The sequence below is a fragment of the Primulina huaijiensis genome, chromosome 5 (genome assembly GCF_012295235.1).
Source record: "Primulina huaijiensis isolate GDHJ02 chromosome 5, ASM1229523v2, whole genome shotgun sequence".
NCBI classification, from domain to species: domain Eukaryota; kingdom Viridiplantae; phylum Streptophyta; class Magnoliopsida; order Lamiales; family Gesneriaceae; genus Primulina; species Primulina huaijiensis.
In genome coordinates this window covers 23,063,158-23,083,338 of record NC_133310.1, presented here as the reverse complement: position 1 = coordinate 23,083,338, position 20,181 = coordinate 23,063,158, and the positions used below count along the sequence as shown (strand labels likewise).

General features: G+C 36.0%; 2 protein-coding genes and 2 long non-coding RNA genes across 4 annotated transcripts; 2 read left to right on the top strand and 2 right to left on the bottom strand.

Moving 5' to 3' along the window:
• The first annotated feature begins 1,149 nt into the window (after window positions 1-1,149).
• Window positions 1,150-2,599, top strand: LOC140977315 (uncharacterized). Its single transcript, XM_073442021.1, has 3 exons — window positions 1,150-1,457; window positions 1,644-1,878; window positions 2,050-2,599. The coding sequence occupies exons 1-3, from the start codon at window positions 1,350-1,352 to the stop codon at window positions 2,394-2,396; spliced, it is 690 nt and encodes a 229-aa protein (XP_073298122.1). The 5' UTR covers window positions 1,150-1,349; the 3' UTR covers window positions 2,397-2,599.
• Window positions 2,290-4,104, bottom strand: LOC140977316 (uncharacterized). Its single transcript, XR_012175398.1, has 2 exons — window positions 3,211-4,104; window positions 2,290-3,064 (listed from the first exon to the last, which is right to left on the bottom strand). It is a non-coding gene; the product is annotated as an uncharacterized lncRNA (long non-coding RNA).
• An 832-nt stretch (window positions 4,105-4,936) lies between these two features.
• On the top strand, window positions 4,937-10,380 carry LOC140977314 (uncharacterized). The gene is made up of 2 exons (XR_012175397.1): window positions 4,937-5,366; window positions 10,186-10,380. It is a non-coding gene; the product is annotated as an uncharacterized lncRNA (long non-coding RNA).
• A 63-nt stretch (window positions 10,381-10,443) lies between these two features.
• Window positions 10,444-15,995, bottom strand: LOC140977756 (pumilio homolog 5-like). Its single transcript, XM_073442493.1, has 10 exons — window positions 15,489-15,995; window positions 14,931-15,155; window positions 14,438-14,790; window positions 14,215-14,356; window positions 14,017-14,124; window positions 13,146-13,358; window positions 12,924-13,034; window positions 11,951-12,145; window positions 11,510-11,681; window positions 10,444-11,039 (listed from the first exon to the last, which is right to left on the bottom strand). The coding sequence occupies exons 1-10, from the start codon at window positions 15,993-15,995 to the stop codon at window positions 11,023-11,025; spliced, it is 2,043 nt and encodes a 680-aa protein (XP_073298594.1). The 3' UTR covers window positions 10,444-11,022.
• Window positions 15,996-20,181: the final 4,186 nt, after the last annotated feature.

Below are 20,181 nucleotides of genomic sequence, written 5' to 3'. Positions count from 1 at the left end.
GTAAAAGTGTTGCACGATCGTAGATCGTGATATAATTTATATATTTTAATTTAAAGTACACATGGTTCCTCTCATATCGGGTCCTTGAAATATATTAATAAAAGCGATTCTTGCATGTGTTGTGTGATAATACAAATTAAAATAATTATCTAAACATAATAATTTTTTTAGAATAAAAATACATTTTTATTTTTATCAGTATTAATTAATTAATATAGTTATCTAAATTTTTTAAAATATAACTAAGGATAAGATTGAATTAAGAATTGTAGATAAAGATAAAATTAAAGATTTGGTGGGGTGTATTACTTTTTCAAATGATAGATTTTGATGGATTTGATAGATTTTTATTGACTTTTACAGAATCTCACATATTTATAAATAGATTTATGTAGATTTTTTTGTAAGATTTTTATAAATTTTTGTGAATTTTTTTCATAGGATTTTATAAATCTTCTATTTAATTGTAACATATTATTTTTTATTTATTTTTTTGAACCAATAATTAATTGACATATATAACATATTTAGTTTGGAAAAAAATTTCAATATTTATATTAATAAATAAATTTACTTATTTAAAAGTTAAATCATTTAATACTTACATGTTTAACACTTTAACTTTTTCCCTCAAGATTTTTTATGAAAAGGTTTTTAATGAGGCATATTAACAAGTATCTAGAGACATCGTACTCTTTTTTCCTTGGCAAAGATTTTGTTCCATTGAATATTTCCTAGTAAAATTTTAATGAGGTGCATCAATATTCAAATAAGTATTTATTCTTGTACTCTTTTTTTGTTTAGATTTTTTCCACAAGATTTTAACGAGACAACATTTGAGTCTCGATGAATTTACCAAACATCAATTTTGTCAAATGAAAATTTTGACGAATCAATTGTTGTACAGATAATCATATAAGGGATAATGTTATAAAATAATTTTTTGTTATATATGATTATTCTTGTTTAGTTAGATTTATGATCAAAATAATATGATAAAATAATATATGAATCGACTCATTCTCTATTTATATATATATATATAAAATCTGAGTTTTCATCTTTTTTCTCTTATAATCTGTAACAAAATTAAAATTTAAATTTGGTAATTTTATAAACGACCTTTTTAAAATTCCATAATATTAACTTTCGGGCTTACGAGTCCATTTTCTCCTGGGTTCTGGATTTCTCTGGAAGAGAGTGACGCAAGTGTGCATCAGTCTCTTTCTATATTAGCCACATCCCTTCCCTCCGATCCATCTGTCAACGATCAATCTCAATTGCTGTTGATTTCTGTCTCCGCTATTCAGTAACTGTTTAGGGTTTTGAATAAATTGCGGGAACCAAGGATGGAGGGATATTTTCCGTTGAAGATGAAGAGGAAGGACCTTGAAGATGTGACCGATTATTTTTCTGATTTTTCTCTCTGTTCTCCGGCCAGAAAAATCCGCAGGCTGGTAAATTTTTATGCTCTTTATGACTCTTCAAGTGTGTTCGTGTATTGTTTGATTGATCCAGTTTCTTTCGCTCCAGTTTCACCATCTTAACTCTTATGTCTGTTATTATCGAAATATTTGACCTATATTTATGGCTGCAGTTGAAATTCGTTTAATATTGGGGTGTTTTTGTCAATGTTCTCTTAGGATGCTGAATTGCCTCCGATTATGGAGGATTGTGAGATTCCGATGCGGTTCGAGGAATCCGTGCCTGAGAAACAGAGCTATTATAGCAATTTAGGAGCTTTGAAAATTGAAGAATTGCCGATCGAGAATGAAGAGAGAGCTATTGTCCTATTTAAGCCTGTGGACTCTCCGCTGCAGCAGTTTCCATCCATATTCTCGGTTGCGGTTGATCCTCACATTATTTCTGGGATCAAAAGTAAGTATAAACAAACTCACGGGATTCTTGGTATTAATTAGAGTTTTGAAATCTTGCGGTTTGATTTGTTTTTGCATTTTCCGTAATGTTTGGGTGACTGGTGGTTATAAGCAGTAGCGTTTGTCTGCGACCACATAGCGGAACTTGTAACCTACTTTATACATCTTGTAGATCAAGTTAGGCAGTCAAACGAATCAAGCCCTTGGAGAATAGCTAACGAAAAAGCTGAGTCCGAGGATGGAAACTTACAGTCAAATAACGGGTGCTTAGCTGTTATACCGTGGGTTCCATCGCCACTCCCTTCCATGCACGAAGCAGAATTCGGTCAGCAAACCGATCTGATGGAAGCTGAAGCAACCGAGGAAGCAACAATGGATGTCGAAGATGACGTAGGTGTGGATCAAGAAAATATTTATGTACCTGGTTCAGCAAATCACTTGCACCAATGGCAGCAGCAGCACTGCATGATTCCCCAGCTGCCCCACAACCCGTCGACTCCAATTGTTGGGTACCGGTAACTGGGCTTTACTATGGAGCTGGTTGTTTTAAGTTGCATCTCGTGCTCCAGTCGATTAGGTGAACGGATGATTGTTAGCCGTGGCGTGTTATCCAAATAGGCTTTAGGAGATGTAATATTCGACACTAGAGCAACTATGATTAGTTTCTCGTTTTTGAGCTGTATTGAACCTGTTCATATTTGTGTCCATTTCTCCTACCTTCACGGAAGCAATCTTCTATATCGTGCATGCTGTGTGTTCACAAACAGCAATATTTTATTACGGCTCATCGCAACTCACAAGTATATATTAATAGAACGTTTTATGACACATTAAAAGTACAAACAAATAACCATAATGGCTTGTCCAAAGCCTGATATATTAGTAGAACACAGCAAAATAGTTTTTCTTAGATCATCCAAAATTGTGAATACGGATTTAGAGGTTCAGCATGTCATCTAGTCACCTGACATTATGTTACCAGACATCGAGTCGCATAATTTTCTGAGGCAGGACGATAGGGATTTATTTCTATATATTCACACGTATCGGTTTGTTAGGAGCGTCTGATTCTAGATTAAGCTTTTCCCTTCATCACAGGTACGTTGCTCAGAATTTGGACCGTGTTTACTGCTTTTTGATTTTATTGAAGCTGTTGAGAATCATGGCCTCTAATCCTTTAGCCTGCTCTTGCACAAAACCGTCGTTTTTAACCGTGTTTTTTGTTTTCGTGCATTATCTTATCATTTCTATCACAGTAATTCTGGAAAACTTGTGCATGCAATACAACTACTTTAAATAGAATTAATGCCATTGGATATACTCTTTACCAAACTGTTGAGCAGTTCACTTACCTTTCTGCCCCCGATGGTCAAACAGCCCAGCTTAGTTGCTGATCAATGAGAAGAAATGTACACTGAGATTTTGCAGTGGAACTTAAATGTGATTTTATTTTGTTGAGTGTTGTATCAGTGTTATTTAACTGATACAGGAACGAAGATTACTTGTGGAGAAGAGAGTTCTTCGTATTACTCAAACCGACTGGTTTGAGACCAAGATTTGGCAATGATGAAAGATTCAAACGAGATACGACTGGGCCTTTAGTCTTACATGAGAAAAAGAGAGTCCAGTGTAACCAAGGATAATTAGCCGAAACCAATTAGAAGCACAAGTTTCTGTGCCGGCAAATCATCCCTGGCTACATTCCACTCTCTGTATCTTCATGCAAGTACTCTCGACCTTTGATGGGGCAAGTCCTGATGGAAAGGCCGTATATATATATAGAGATACCCGATCAAAAAAGCACACAGATTTGAAATAGTGCAACTACGATGGTGGGGGAGTTGACAGTGGAGAAGATATTCTTTTCCCAAACTAAGAAAAATTCTGCTGTGTTCCCAAGTCCAACCATCGCACCTTGAATTACAAGTTTTCTCATCCTCTTGGTTGGCACGGAACTTACAAAATGGGTGTCTGGAATGGTTGTTTTTTACGCTTTTATTTTATGGCTAGGAGCTCTGAAATTCTTCGAGAAAGCTTATCGTGGTATTTCTCAAGCATGTGTGTTGGCGTTCTCTGCCACTATCTATCACATTTAGATGGTGAGAAATGCAGAGATTATTCATGATTTTACTTAGGATCTAGATTGGAATTTTCTTTACGATTAAAACACATGTTTTCCGTTGTATCACAATTTATATGATCTTTTTCCGTCTCAATTTAATTTAATAAAAAAAAATGTGATGCAAAAATATGACTTTTTGGCATCCAATCCAAAAGAGGATTGTGATTGGTTGTTTACTTTTTTGTTGAGGAATAGAATATGAACTTTTTCGAAGAGAAGGTATGGAGCTGTGGTCTGACTTCGGAACGTATGTTTTGACTAACCATGCATTATAACACCTTTCTTTCTTTATGTTCCTTCCTTTTTTGAAAACCAAGTGCTATTCAACTTGCGAGTGCTTCTGATTTGTTGCTTTCGAGGGGGCTGTTCAACTTGGGATAGCCCACAATAATTTGCAGAGTATATCAAATAATAGGAAACGGAATCGTTTCCAAATTTCAATCAAAATTTAAGAAAATTAGAGCTAACAAGATGGAAACCATTTTAAAAATATATGTTAGTATTTGATAATGCATATTCTTGGTCTTCATTGCGCTTTACAAATATTCGAAAGTCGATATGCTTTAAAAATATAGAATGACACTTGATTTGATTATCTACCACCTTCTATCTTTTATTATTATTATTATTATTATTATTATTATTATTATTATTATTATTATTATTATTGTTTCCTTAAATCAAATGAGTAAACTGATTCACAAAAAAAAAATTCAAATAAGTAAACCAAAATCTAAAAAAAAAATTAAAAAAAAATGCAGGAATGGTTACAAGTTCAATGGAAAACCCAGTTTCTATTGAAATGGAATCCAAATTCTTGACATTCGGATCCGAAGCATTTGGATTTTGCTAAAACCCAGGCCCATATGCAAATCCAATTCGTATTTGTTTTAGAGTGGCCCAATCTAAGCTAGTAATTTCGTAATTACAGCAATAACCTCGTGGATATAAATGTCTAATCATCATCCTCCCTCACAAAGCAGTAAGCACCTAAAATTACTTTAGAACCAGAGCATAGCGAAGTACAGTCGCCGATCACCTTCGGGGAAGAGAAATGGGAGTGTTTTAAGTTCGTGTGTAGAGAATCCGGCTCCGAGTGGTCGGCTAAGTAGTTCAACGGCGAGCTGGAGGCTTCGGCCGATTGCACTTTCACTCTCCAACGTAAGCTCGTTCATGCCGCCCTCGCAGTTGACTTCACCGGCGGTGTCCACTCATCATTATCCTACGTAACTCCTTCCTCAGCGGTTTTCCAGGTTTCCTACTTTTTTTGATCAAATTACGCTATTCATTTTGGATCACATTTAATTTTGATCGATCGATCGCTCATACAGTTCTGCTGTATTGATTGTTGGATGCATTTTGTTAAAGTTGAGTAATTTCACCAGTAGTTAGAAGCGTGTTTTCCATTCTTGTATTTTAGTGCTGTAGACCTTAGTATAAATGCAACGTAGTTGTATAGTTGTAATTGGATTTTTCAAGAAACATTTTTTCTCAGCTCAATGGAATAACCGGAAACTTCCCCATATTTTTCTTCCTTCTTCCTTTTCAATCGCGATTTTTGGTTTCAACATGGTATCAGAGCCACGCATTCTTCCTGATCCGCAGATCTGATTACACACTTCAATTGTGTAAACTCGATTGCATAATTTCGATCGCTTTCTACATTTTTTTCGCATCGATGGCTTCTGCTTCCGGAATTCCCACGGCTGTGTTTGAGATATCTGATCCACTGTATATCCTTCCATCCGACACACCAGGTATCAACTTAATCTCTGAGCAATTGATTGGAGGCGAAAATTATGGAATTTGGAGTCGCGCCATGATTATAGCACTGCGAGCTAAGAACAAGTTAGCATTTGTTGATGAGAGTTGTCGTAGACCTGAATCGAGCTCGAATACACTAATGCAGTGGGAAAGATGTAATGCAATAGTTCTGTCTTGGATTATGAATAGTGTTTCGAAGGAAATCTTCAGTGGAATTGTCTACTCTACGGATGCAATGGTGGTATGGGCGGATCTAAAGGAACGTTTTGACAAAGTCAATGGTTCTAGAATTTTTTCATTGCACCGAGAGATTGGAAAATTAACGCAAGGGCAAAACACTATATCTACATATTATTCGAGCTTACGACGATTATGGGATGAGTACTCCTCACTTGTGGTTCTGCCTTCATGTTCTTGTGAGTCAGCCAAGAAATACTTAGAACATGATCAACAGCATAAGCTTCTCCAATTTCTCATGGGGCTAAATGAGAGTTATGTGCAAGTCAGGAGTCAAATACTAATGATGAATCCATTGCCATCGGTTGGGCAAGCATTTGCTCTTATCTCACAGGAAGAATCTCATAGAGGGATGCTCAGTATGGGTTCTATCCTCGGTGAAGCTCCTAATGCAGCTTTTTATGCATCTCAAGACAAGAAAAAGAAATATCCCTTGCATTGTGATCACTGTAACGTGTCTGGGCATACCAAAGCGAATTGCTACAAGTTAGTAGGATATCCAGAAGGTCATCGATTCCATAGAATGCAGGGGAGAGGATTTGGCTACAATCTTAACAGAGAACTGCCTCAAGAGAAGGGAAAACCGAGAAGAAATACAGCTAACATGACCGTTTTGGAGAATGAAGCAGCAACTCCGAAATGTGTACCTGAGTTCAGCTTCACACCAGAGCAATATGCTGCTATTTTGAAGCTACTGGACAAGGAAACAAGTCATTCTGCCTCTACGCTCCCCTCCGCAAATATGGCAGGTACTTTTCATCCGTCTCTATGCTCAGATTGGATTGTTGATACTGGAGCTAATGATCACATGGTTGGAAGAGATGCTCACCTATATAATGTTGTCTCTTGTGCTGGGTCCACTGGGATTGTCCAACTGCCAAATGGTAATAAGACTAGAGTCACACAATTAGGCTCAGTGAACATTACTCCCACAATTGCACTACATAATGTGCTATATGTGCCTAGCTTCCACTTTAACCTGTTGTCAGTATCCAAATTCACAAAAGACCACCAATGTTTTATCACTTTTCATCCCACCTTCTGTTTTTTTCAGGACCTATGCACTGGGAAGATAATGGGGACTGGTAAAGTGAAGAATGGCCTCTATCATTTAGACACTTCCTGTTTTGATTTCAAAGATGTTAGATCTTCTTATTTTCCTCCACGTCATATTGATTCTCATTGTAATACCTTAGTTGCAAACTCTACTCCTTTAAATGAATATACTTGGCACCAACGGCTTGGTCATATTTCCTTAACAAGAATGAAATTGTTACCCTTTCTGTCACACAAGTTCACATTTTCGCATTGTGATATATGTCCCCAATCGAAACAAACTAGGATCTGTTTTCCTCAAAGTACATCCACTGCTACCACACATCCCTTCCAGATAGTTCACATGGATTTATGGGGTCCATTTCATTCTACAACATACAATGGCGAGAGATATTTTCTCACCATTGTGGACGATTTTACACGAGCAACGTTGGTTTATTTGATGCATTCCAAACTAGATACGCTTTCCATGATTAAAGCCTTCGTGGCTCTTATACGGACCCAATTCTCTACACCCATTCAAATCATTCGAACTGATAATGGCACTGAATTCTTCAACACTCAATGTACTTCATTTATTACCTCATTGGGCATCATCCACCAAAGTTCTTGTGCTTACACACCCCAACAAAATGGGGTGGTTGAGCGCAAACACAGACATATTCTGGACATTGCCAGGGCCCTAAAGTTTCAAGCTTCAATGCCTTCAAAATTTTGGGGCGATTGCATCCTTACTGCTGTGCATTTGATCAACCGCATACCCACTCCTCTTCTATCTAATAAAACACCTTTTGAGCTGTTATTTCATCGCTCCCCTTCTTACTCACACCTTCACGTTTTTGGATGTTTATGCTATGCTTCCATCCTTCCTCGAGGTCATAAATTTGCACCTCGGGCTACAAAATGTGTTTTTCTCGGTTACTCAAACACTCAAAAAGGGTACAAACTTCTTGATCTCACTAACGATAAAATCTTCATTTCCAGAGATGTTTTCTTTCATGAAACAATTTTTCCTTTCTCTCAACAAGCGCCTCAAACCCAAGTTTTCCTTCCCCAATCTTCTCTTGATGACCTTGTTCCTGTTTGTCCCTCTTCTCCTCATCAGTCCCCTTCTCATTCTGGTGCTAGTCCTTCCTCACTTATCCCATCCTCAGCTCCTCAGCCTAGGCATTCTTCTCGGCTGTCTAGACCACCCATTTGGACACGTGACTATGTTTGCCCCTCCATTCATTCCCCCTCTGCTTCAATGCACCCTATTGCAAATTACTTATCTTACTCTCATCTTTCTTCCTCTTTCCAAGCCTTTTTAACCTCCATTTCCCACATTAAAGAACCTAGTACTTACCATGAAGCAGTTGGCGATCCTCGTTGGCAATCAGCTATGGATGCTGAAATTGCTGCGTTGGAGGCAAATAATACTTGGGAACTTGTCCCCTTGCCTCCTGGAAAATCTGTTATTGGCAATAAATGGGTTTACAAAGTCAAGTATCACCCTAACGGGAGTGTGGACAGATTTAAGGCCCGACTTGTTGCTAAAGGTTACACTCAACTCCCCGGGATTGACTATCATGATACTTTCTCTCATGTGGCTAAGATTGGCACGGTCCGCTGCCTTTTAAGCGTCGCTGCTATGTTGCAATGGCCTTTGTACCAAATGGATGTCACCTATGCCTTTTTACAAGGTGATCTTGAGGAAGAAATTTACATGGCTCTTCCCCAAGGATTTGGAAATCAGAGGGAGACATCGGTGTGTCGATTACTCAAATCCTTGTATGGGCTTAAACAAGCCCCAAGACAATGGAATGTGAAATTTGCATCCATTATGAAGTGTGCAGGTTTCAGCCAATCAAAACATGACCATTCGTTATTTGTCAAGAAAGATGACTCCTTCATTACCTTGTTACTGGTATATGTAGATGATATTGTCATTTCAGGAAATCATGAAGAGTCAATTCAAGCGCTAAAAAGGCACCTGCATGCAGAAATTCATATAAAAGATTTGGGAGAATTAAGGTACTTTCTTGGAATAGAGGTGGCTCGTTCTAAGAGAGGGATCTGCTTGAACCAAAGAAAATATGCACTGGAATTGATATCTGATTCGGGATTATCAGGAGCCAAGGTTGTTGATACACCCATGGAACAATACCTGAGATTAACCACAAAGGAGTATGATGACAATGCCAAACAAGATGAATCTGTTGATGAAGTGTTGGATAATGCAGGAGAGTATAGAAGATTAGTGGGAAGATTGCTGTATCTAACCATTACAAGGCCAGATATATGCTTTGATGTTCAAGCACTGAGTCAATTCATGAGTAAACCCAAGAAATCTCACATGGATGCAGCCATCAGAGTTTTGAAATATTTGAAAGGGGCACCAGGACTAGGAATTCTCTTGTCATCGGAAAAATCATTTGTGCTTGATGCCTACTGTGATTCTGATTGGGCAACCTGTCCAATGAGTAGAAAATCTGTTACAGGATATTGCATCAAATTTGGGGAGTCCTTAGTGTCATGGAAAACAAAGAAACAAACTACTATATCTAGATCCTCAGCAGAAGCGGAATACAGATCCATGGCTACAACAACATGCGAGGTTATGTGGGTCGTTGGCATACTGAAAGATATGGGAGTGCAGCTCGATCTTCCAATAACACTTCATTGTGATAACAAGGCAGCAATGCAAATTGCCGCAAATCCGTTGTACCATGAAAGGACAAAACATATAGAAATAGATTGTCATTTGGTAAGAGAAAAGATTCAAGAAAAACTCATAAAGACGAGTTACGTTTCGACGAACGAGCAAGTAGCGGATGTTTTTACAAAGGCTATGGGAAAAGGCCAACACTGCTATTTATTGTCCAAGCTTGGTATGTTGAATATATATCAAGCTTGAGGGGGAGTGTTAAAGTTGAGTAATTTCACCAGTAGTTAGAAGCGTGTTTTCCATTCTTGTATTTTAGTGCTGTAGACCTTAGTATAAATGCAAGGTAGTTGTATAGTTGTAATTGGATTTTTCCAGAAACATTCTTTCTCAGCTCAATGGAATAACCGGAAACTTCCCCACATTTTTCTTCCTTCTTCCTTTTCAATCGCGATTTTTGGTTTCAACACATTTCACGCATCAAGGAAGGGAGGGAGTTTATGTATTCTTTATCGCGTTGGAACGTTTGATTTGTGTGCATATTTATTTCGAAACAAAGGTTTTTAGGTAGTTTACAATAGAGTTTTGTTTTCGGAATTATGGGTTTTGAATTAAGAATTGCTACGGCCTGTCTTTAACATTCACTTGAAGTCGGATGTTCAATATACATCTTGTTCGTTTCTGTCGGGTCAACTCTTATTGTTTTATGCATTTTCCTGCTATTTTTGTTGATTGGAATTAGAGTTATCACTTCCCAAATTGTTAACGGCCTTCAAAGTTTACAGCAATTCGGAGTAGGTGGTCATGTTCAATTCTACGCTCTCATTATGGAATTCAATTAATCACACGTTCAAAATGGAACGGAGAAAACGCCAGAACGAGGGCTCACCGAGCGTTAGTTTATCCAAATTAAAGATTTCAGGTGATGCTTCTGCTGGATCAAGAGTTGATTCATACAACAAGTGCAATTTTGGATTGATGGGATTAAGGGTAGAGGGACAAAAATGTGCCAAAATTATAAACACTATTTGTGAGTAAAATGTGATTTTGGCTACTTTTGCTAATAACAATAAATCAATTTGAAAAGACAGATGTGGCAAAATAAATATCGCATACATCTTACACACAATACATGAACATTTAAGTGGTACAGCACAACATCTTACACACAATACATGAACATTTAAGTGGTACAGCACAACCTATTTTTATGTACATTTTCCGAACTTTACATGCAAGAAATAGACACAAGTCAGAAAATATGCTGGGACAACAATTGGAGGCCGGTTGTCACTTGATATGAAGTTTATGCCATTGGAAGGTCACAGCAGCGAAGTACCTACATTCATTTGTATCACGATTGGCTTTCTGACAACGATGAAGAGGATGGGAAAAAAAAATCAAAGAAGGAATTTAACATCAAACATAACGCCTATCAAAATTCGACACTCCCATGTTAATGCTTGGCATACAAAACAAACTTAAGAGTCTTTTTGCGCGAACATGGTAACACAATTTGTCTTTGGCGTGCATATCAGTAGCAATTTAAACTTATGTACTTGCCTGAGGCCAGCTGAAAATGATACCACCATCTAGAAATAGAAACACCATGTTTTATGAATCTATTAGCTGCGACTGACCAGCACAGGCAAGTGACCAACTAACCTAAAAGTCAGCTCAACAAAGAAAAGTTCTCATTCTCCGCTAGTGAAAAACTTTCCCAGAGCAAGATTCTAAAAGTTGATTTTTTGAAAGGCCTGAACAACATTCAAGTTAATTTGCAGGAAATGCCATAAAAAAAAAACTAACCTTCTCCATTTAGCTGTTCAAGTCGAGCTACTACGTGTTTCCCATAAGTATATTCCTTTAAAGCTGTACGATGATTCCTTATGAAGCCAAGTAGCAACTCCCTCTGCTCACACGTACATTTTAGTAGAATCTTTTGGACGACGTAATTTGCATATTGGTCTTTAATCATTAACTACGGTACACAAACAACAAATAGCACAAGAATAAAAGTTACAAATATAATTTCAAAAAAGAAGAGAAATACTATCAAATTTTGAAGCGTCGTCAATTCTTTTTAGAAAGAAAAAAAATGACAGAAGCAAACATATAAAAATGATGATGATGGTATTGACCCACAAAACTAGTAATACAGTAATCAAGAATGTAAAAGCACTTCACCTCAAAAATGTCAGATATCACAAGTTTATCTAACAACCAAATTGAAGAGCTTAACCAACATACCAATACATTATCGTTCTTCTCAGTGTTGCCAATAATATCCCTTATCAGCATGTCCCTTTCCGTAACATTAGCAAACTCCAAACATTTTTCGACAACATTTGATGCAAATTTATGCTGGCTCAGTTGTACTATAGACCCAGATAACTTTTTGATGATTTCGGCCTTTTCACGAGGGGTCCCCCACTTCAGCACGTGCTGTCAATTGTTAAGATGTAGTTCACTGGCAAAAGTTAGAAATTGCAAACTCCATATCTAGGAATGAGTTAGATATGTTTATTGAGGTCATAAAACTGGCTGTTTTCTTTGAAGGATACAAAATCAGGAGCATTTATAATATTAAAGAATACCGAGTCGAATCAACTGAATGAATCAATCAAACATTCAAGTATTCAACAATGTGAAACTATAAAGTGTTCATCATTAGAAATTTATTTACGAGAGAACAGTTACCAACTCATGAGAGAAGAGAACCTGTTCAGTGCTATAACTGACGTTGTAAAGCTTTTCAATGCTCAACTGACAAAAACTTTTAGTAATATGCCGTTGTAATGCTATTAGGAGCTCAACCACTTTGAACTCGAGTTATTCAGTGAATTATTTCTTAAGCATTTCAACGAAAGGAGTAAAAAAAAGTTATCTTTGAATCTCTGTAAAAATTTGTTTTATTTGCTCCCAGTACTATTAATTTGACATTATTCATCACTTCTTTCATACTCAATAGAATTAATTGAGAACATAAAATCATTGCAACTCTGCCGCAAATTGACTTCGAGCAATACTTGAATGACTTTGAGCGATACTCGAATGGATTATTCACCCATCCTCCCCTCGTGATCGCTCATCTAACATTTAGATCTTAACAAAATCAATAACCAATGATAAAACCCATAATGGACAAGCAAAGAAGGGATAGGATTAAAACAGGGGGAGATGAAGAAATAATGCTTCACAATTAACTTAAAAAGTAACCAACCTGTGTGACATAGTTACCATACTGGTCCTGAGCAAGAGAACAAACAGAATCCAAAATCTCATTAACTACAAACTGAGTCTGCAACCCATCGTCACGAATCTCCAGAACCCTCTTTAAGCGAACAAATAAAAGTAAACGTTTCAATTATAGTCAAGTAAGAGAAGCACAGTGAAACAAAATGTTAGCAAGAGCACATCAATCCTGTTGCATATGCAAAATTACCTGAATGACCCGGCAACCATAAGGATGCTTTGAAAGATTGGCAACTTGACCACGGAAAGAAGAAATTATGAATTCAATATTATCTGCAGGAATACATTCAATGCACTTTTGTATAACGTGATTCCCGTTCTGATCATGAACGCATTTCAAAACATGTCCTTCAAGCTCTCTAGACAGCTGCACCTTTTGTTCTAGTTCAATAACTTCAAATGCCTAAAGAAGATTTCGACCAAAAGAGCAGAAATCGTTTTTCTTGTTAGCAAAAGCACGGTAAAAACTGTTAGAAGAAAGAGTATAACATTAAGGAAAATTCACTTCAAACAGCAGGGCTTCTACCCAAAGGACATAGCAAAAGATTGTCTCCCTGATCAAGCTTTTTTCCGACAGGAACAGAAGTATAGCCTAATAGGATAAGGCTGATTGTTGCAAAGCAAATGTCACATTGCAGTAAGAACTTTTACTCGACCAGTGAAATTATGTACATACAAATGCACAAGAAATGCTATATCCATGCATGAAAGAGTGAGAGATTGATATGTAAGTGCCTTTGTAAATCATCGAACTTTGAGATGACCAAGTTAAAGGAAAAATCGAAGCCATTTTTTCGAATTCCCACCCTATCATTTAAAACTGTTTCTTCATGAAGGCATGATATGGCTTTGTTCTGTCTGGTCAAAATATATGTGCGCGCAATTATAATGCATACCATAACATATACAGCAACGGAATAAGTAAATGACAATGATGCAAGTAAACGGTGATACAAACAAAAGAATATCAACAGGCAAAACATGATGGTGTCACAGAAAAACAATCAAACATACAGAAGTAATCAAGAGCATTGATAAACTTCAGGTGGGATAGCAGTTACCTTTTGGATTACTCGACACCCATACATCTGCAAACTTAATTGCAAAATTTTACTTTCCATCTGATTCGCAAGGTCCTTCTTTTGGTGTTGGCTACCATATTCAAAAAGCTGTACCAAAATCACAACACGAGAATAAATATGAAAAGCAGTGAATTTCGATATAATTACCAAAAAATGCCAAGTAATTAAATAACTTACCTTCTGTATGACATAGTTGCCAAAAACATCTGTCATTAGTTCAGAAGCATGAACAACAACTTCCTTAAAAACAGATGCTTTCTCTGCAACGCTACAATTTTCAAGCTTTAGCTGAATGAATCGACTTCCATGCTGATCAATACTGAAGTGAAAGATTACAAATAATCATTAGTTCTCAATAAGTACAGGTTGTTAAAGAAAAATTAGGTCGGTAAAAACTTGCCTATATTCACATATATGTCCTGCTATATCAGAGAGCTCAAATCTTAGCCCCTTTCCTGATTTCAGTTCTTCAAGAAAAGAATATGAATCAATATCGCTACAGCTCTGATTTTTCAGTCCATATGTTTTGCCACTGTTACCATAAAAAGAGTGAGAAAGACTCGTGTTATTTCTCTCTGCAAGAAAATTGGTCCCTGCCACAGGTCCAGCTAGAACAACTGGACTAACAAAAGAGGCGGAAGGAATCCAGATGTCTGGAGTACTGGTTGTACCTCTGCCTTTGAAACACTTGAGGAACCATGGTGAAGCTGGTTCAAGCTGCCATATGCATGACCTTCTCCTGGATAAACTGCCTTAGCGTAAGAGCCCTGAACTGGAGAAACATTGCCTTCTGGGAGAGCTGCATGCGGTTTCAGAGTGTTTTTCTGGGGATTGAGTTGCTCTTTCTTATGAAATTTGTGATGGTCTGAATTCAGGGCAGTAGGTGCTGTAACATCATCATCAAGTGATAAGCTTTGAACAGAAGCAGCACAAGGATCATATGGTAGTAAAACCTGTGACAAATCATCCAATCTGGGAGTTGGAGTATTTGTACAAACCGATGATGTGCTAACGGAAATAGTAACAGGCACACGTGAATCAGATTCGGAAACAACTTTTTCTTCCACGAATTTATGGCTCCATGAATGTGAAGGGGATGATGTGGGGAGGAAATCTTCCTGCATTGTGATATTTCTCATTACAATCAATCCAGTATTCGTTGACAAGTATCCAAAATGATCATGAAAGAAAATTTAACAGCAGCAAATCTCATGATATCGTACAGCATTAATTGAAAATTATAGCAACAATACAACTTATATCCTTAAAATTAGCGGCAGAAATATAGAAACTGTGGTAAGTTATTATTCTAATTTTTCTCTTTGAACAGCTGTGGCTATATCCATCTGCAGCAAGAGATTTCTGTAGAAAATAATGGGGGCTTTTCTTAACCAATAATTAGCTCATCCTAGAACATATATTCCTTCCACCTCACAGGAACAAAATTTTACCTGCGTAGAGTCTAATGAACCACTATGGCCACCAAACATAGCAGCTTTATCAACAGACGCAAATGCACTCCGTTCAGATGACATATCATCCTCAGGCACTTCCTCATGAGAAGGAATGATATTACCATTCACTTGCACAGAGCCATCAGCACTCTCGGTATGAGGAGTTATCTTCCAAACATTGACTCGCTCATCCAAGTTGACAACAGAACCACGATGTGGAAAAGAAGATGGCTGTGGCACAATCTCAGAATCACCAATAAAGGAGTTTGGATAAATCAAACCAATTTCCTCTATTGAAACTTCCATGCTTGGAGGTGCACTTCCACTCCGGCTAGGTATTGATATCACATCCTTCTCAAGGCTTTGAAACTTTTGACTGTTCAGGGGCAGACCAAAATCTTCAATGACCAGTTTAGCAGATGTTGATGATCCATGACTGATAGATCGTCTTGGTGGCCATTTGTCATTCTTTTCCAATAACCTTATGGGGCTTTCAATTGCCATGATATTAAAGATGACTGAGATAGCTGTGCTCTTTATAATCTTATTGTCAGTGCACAAATATTATCTTTGATAAGAATCCACAATCTCCTAAGAGCCATAAAGCAATCATTTGGCCTGGCCTTCAATAGTCATCACTAGCTCATTGGCCAGACTAGGAAATTCACTGAGTTCTCTCGGGATTCCCTTTTCTTTTTATTGCTGAAGACTTTGCGCACTAAGATGCAAGCTCGTAGCGGATTTCCTTACTAAATTACTCAATTATTTAGCTTTATGATTAAAAAAGCATATAATGGGAGATATAACAAAGATATTTACTCAGAGCACATGTGAAGGAATCATACAATGTCGTCGAAATGTCGCATATGTTATAATCTGATAGAATAGGCAAGTTGACTAAGAAACAATCCACAATCAGAAAAAGAAAGGTGTCTTAAATGTAGGTTAAAACTATTATCCAATTCACATCTAAGAAAAAATGCAAGATACATGCATTGCTTAACAAATTCACGTCTATCAGAAAACAACAGGAGTGTAATTGTTCCCAATACCAGGAAACAAATCATTCCAGGCCCTGTTGTTTTCAAGATGATAATTGAGCTGGTATGAGGAGAACCTTTTACAAGTTGGAACAGCCCTTGGTAATTTTACTGACACCACATGGGCTAATGCATTCACTCTTCAGAAAAAGATAATATTTAGATGCAAATAATATTTTTAAAAGAGGAACCAAATATCGCATCAGAAATTTCCCTCATACTAATCCCTTTTTATTTTGGGCAACAGAAAGATACTCCAGGGATCTTTTTATGACCATGGCTCAAAACTTTAGTCAATTAGCTAACAAAATCAAATTTTTTACCAGTTCCTCGTGAATTTTAGCTCAGCCAAATTTAACACCACCACTCAGTTGATAATAATTGTATTTGAATCTTCAAACGTAAAAGTTTTCATGGCACCTACATGAAAACAAATCTTCGATCCTTTGTGGGGCAAAGCCAGAAAAACTAAATCATCCAGATGTAAAAACCAGTGAAATCACTAAAATTAAGCAAATTGATTATGATGGACAAACACAATAAACCAAACACACAAACAAGGTAACTGTGTGTAAAACAAGCCAGGAAGCCATGAACATGGTAAATTTTCTTTAAAATAAATCTATCTTTAGAGTTTTCAGCAACAGTGATGCAAATTTAACGACTGCCTGAAAAGCATTAATCAAAATAACAACGAAAAAGACAATGAAATCTTTCTTCAGAAGTCACGAAACTATAAAAAAAAAATCTTACCAAAACAAATAACTTCTACATATCAATGTTTACAGTCCAAAACCCATGATTCTTTCACCGCGAGAGAGAGATGGGTAAGAGAGAGAATCGTTGATTTTAAGGTTGTATTTGTTTGATAAACAGAGATACGTATTGATAAACACAAATTGTGAGGTTTCCACCAAAATAGTGAGAAATTTCCCATCTCCAGAGGTGGCTGATTCTGGGTAATTTACTCGTACGACGTGAATGGAAACATCCAAGAAAATATAGAGTTGTGCACCGAGTGCGGCTGCCATTGATGGGCACGAGAGGCAATTCAAGCGAGGTGTGTTGCAATGCGGAGACAGAAACGAAACCAGGCAAGACCTCAGGCCAGTTTAAAATATACACAAGAAGCAAGCGAAAGAACATCGTTCCATGTAATAAAAAAATTATCTATCTGTTATATCTATTTATTATTATTATTATTATTATTATTATTATTATTTATAAATTTATTTTCACATCCTTATTAATTATGACTTTTATTCTATATAAATATGTCACTATCTATTTATTATTATTATTATTATTATTATTATTTGTAAATTTACTTTCACATCTTTATTAATTATGACTTTTATTCTATATAAATATGTCATTTCAATTGTGAATTTATTTTCACACCTTTATTAATTGTGACTTTATCATATGTATATTGTGAATTTATTTGACAACCTTATTAATTGTGATTTTATTATATGTATATTAATTATGTCACTTCAATTGTAAATTTATTTTCACACTTTATTATAATATTAAAATTTTATTTTAAAAAATTTAGTGACCGTTTAAAAAAAATATCATCAAATTTAGCAACCGTTCTTTTACAATTTGTTGCTAGAATTAGAAACGGTTATGTATAAAACACCGTTGATCACTTTAATGTCAGTTTAATGAGAAATCGTCGCAACAATTAACGGTTGTTTTCACATGAATCCATCATTGCACACTTATTAATTATGACTTTATTATATATTGTGAATTTATTTGACACCCTTATTAATTGTGACTTTATTATATATATATTGTGAATTTATTTGACACCCTTATTAATTGTGATTTTATTATATGTATATTAATTATGTCACTTCAATTGTGAATTTACTTTCACACCTTATTATAATATTAAAATTTTATTTTAAAAAATTTAATGACGGTTTAAAAAAAAATATCATCAAATTTAGCAACCGTTCTTTTACAATTTGTTGCTAGAATTAGAAACAGTTATGTATAAAACACTGTTGATCACTTTAATGTCAGTTTAATGAGAAATCGACGCAACAATTAACGGTTGTTTTCACATGAATCCATCATTGCACACTTATTAATTATGACTTTATTATATATTGTGAATTTATTTGACACCCTTATTAATTGTGACTTTATTATATGTATATTGTGAATTTATTTGACACCCTTATTAATTGTGATTTTATTATATGTATATTAATTATGTCACTTCAATTGTAAATTTACTTTCACACCTTATTATAATATTAAAATTTTATTTTAAAAAATTTAGTGACGGTTTAAAAAAAATATCATCAAATTTAGCAACCGTTCTTTTACAATTTGTTGCTAGAATTAGAAACGGTTATGTATAAAACACTGTTGATCACTTTAATGTCAGTTTAATGAGAAATCGTCGCAACAATTAACGGTTGTTTTCACATGAATCCATCATTGCTGTAAGGCCCAAGATGTTAACATGTTAATCCGAGATTATTTAATTTACGAATTTTGGAATAATGAATTAGATTCCACGGTTATTGTAATTAATTAGGATTGAAATTGAACTAAAAAGAGTTGTGATGACCAAATTGCAAATAGTGAAGATTTCAGGGGCTAAAGTGCAATTAATAATTTGAGTGGGACACTTGTCACCACCATGCACTTTGATATATAAATGTCCAATTTCCTTCATTTCTTCTTGGCTGAACCCGAGAGTTGTCCCTGGAAATCCTTGAAGTTTTTTTACACGTGAAAAAAATTGAGTTTGCCACATTCGGTTATCAGAATTTGAATCCGGACACAGTACCGTACTCCTCTAGTCGCCAGTTACAACTGGACGTAAGTTTTATTGAGTTCTGTTATCATTTGAAATTATGATATTGGAGGAATTATTATGTGATCATTATTATGTGTGTTGGGAATACTAGACATCGTAGAATCGAAGTCAGATCGAAGAACAAGTTGATTTTGGAATTGTTATGATTTTCTAATTTTATCGATTGAAATTGAACAGATTTGGATTATGGATTGATTACAGATTGTAACGGATATGGGTTATGGTTTGTAATTGATATATGTTGCTATTGTATTGACGGGGATATCGNCATTGCACATTGTCACAGAGGAGTTATTGGCGGAGGTGCCAAAGTCTTTGACGGATAGGTCAAGACACTAGATGTTTGGTTTATATCGATGTTTGATTAGGAGTGGATTTACTTCTATTACTGAGATTCGATATAGTATGCCAACGTCTGGAAACCGGGATCCCTAGACTAGGAATGAGTCTAGTCTGAGCTGTAGAGTCACGAGTTATTTACAGTTTTATATCGATTTATGTTTTCAGATTTAATACATGTGATTGATATTTGTTTCATGCTTTTATATCGATTATATGATTGCATGTTTTGTTGATTTATACTGGGATGTATTTCTCACCGGAATTATCCGGCTGTTGTCGTGTTTGTATGTGTGCATGGCAACAGGTGGGACAATATCGGGGTCAGGAAGAAGATGAGAGAGATCGTGATTAGAGTGGAGACTTCGGACTTTGATGTAAATAGGGTTTGGAACACTTGACATTTAGTTGTTACACCTTAGTTTGAGTTTGATGTTTGTTGTACAAGACTTGTACTATTATAGTG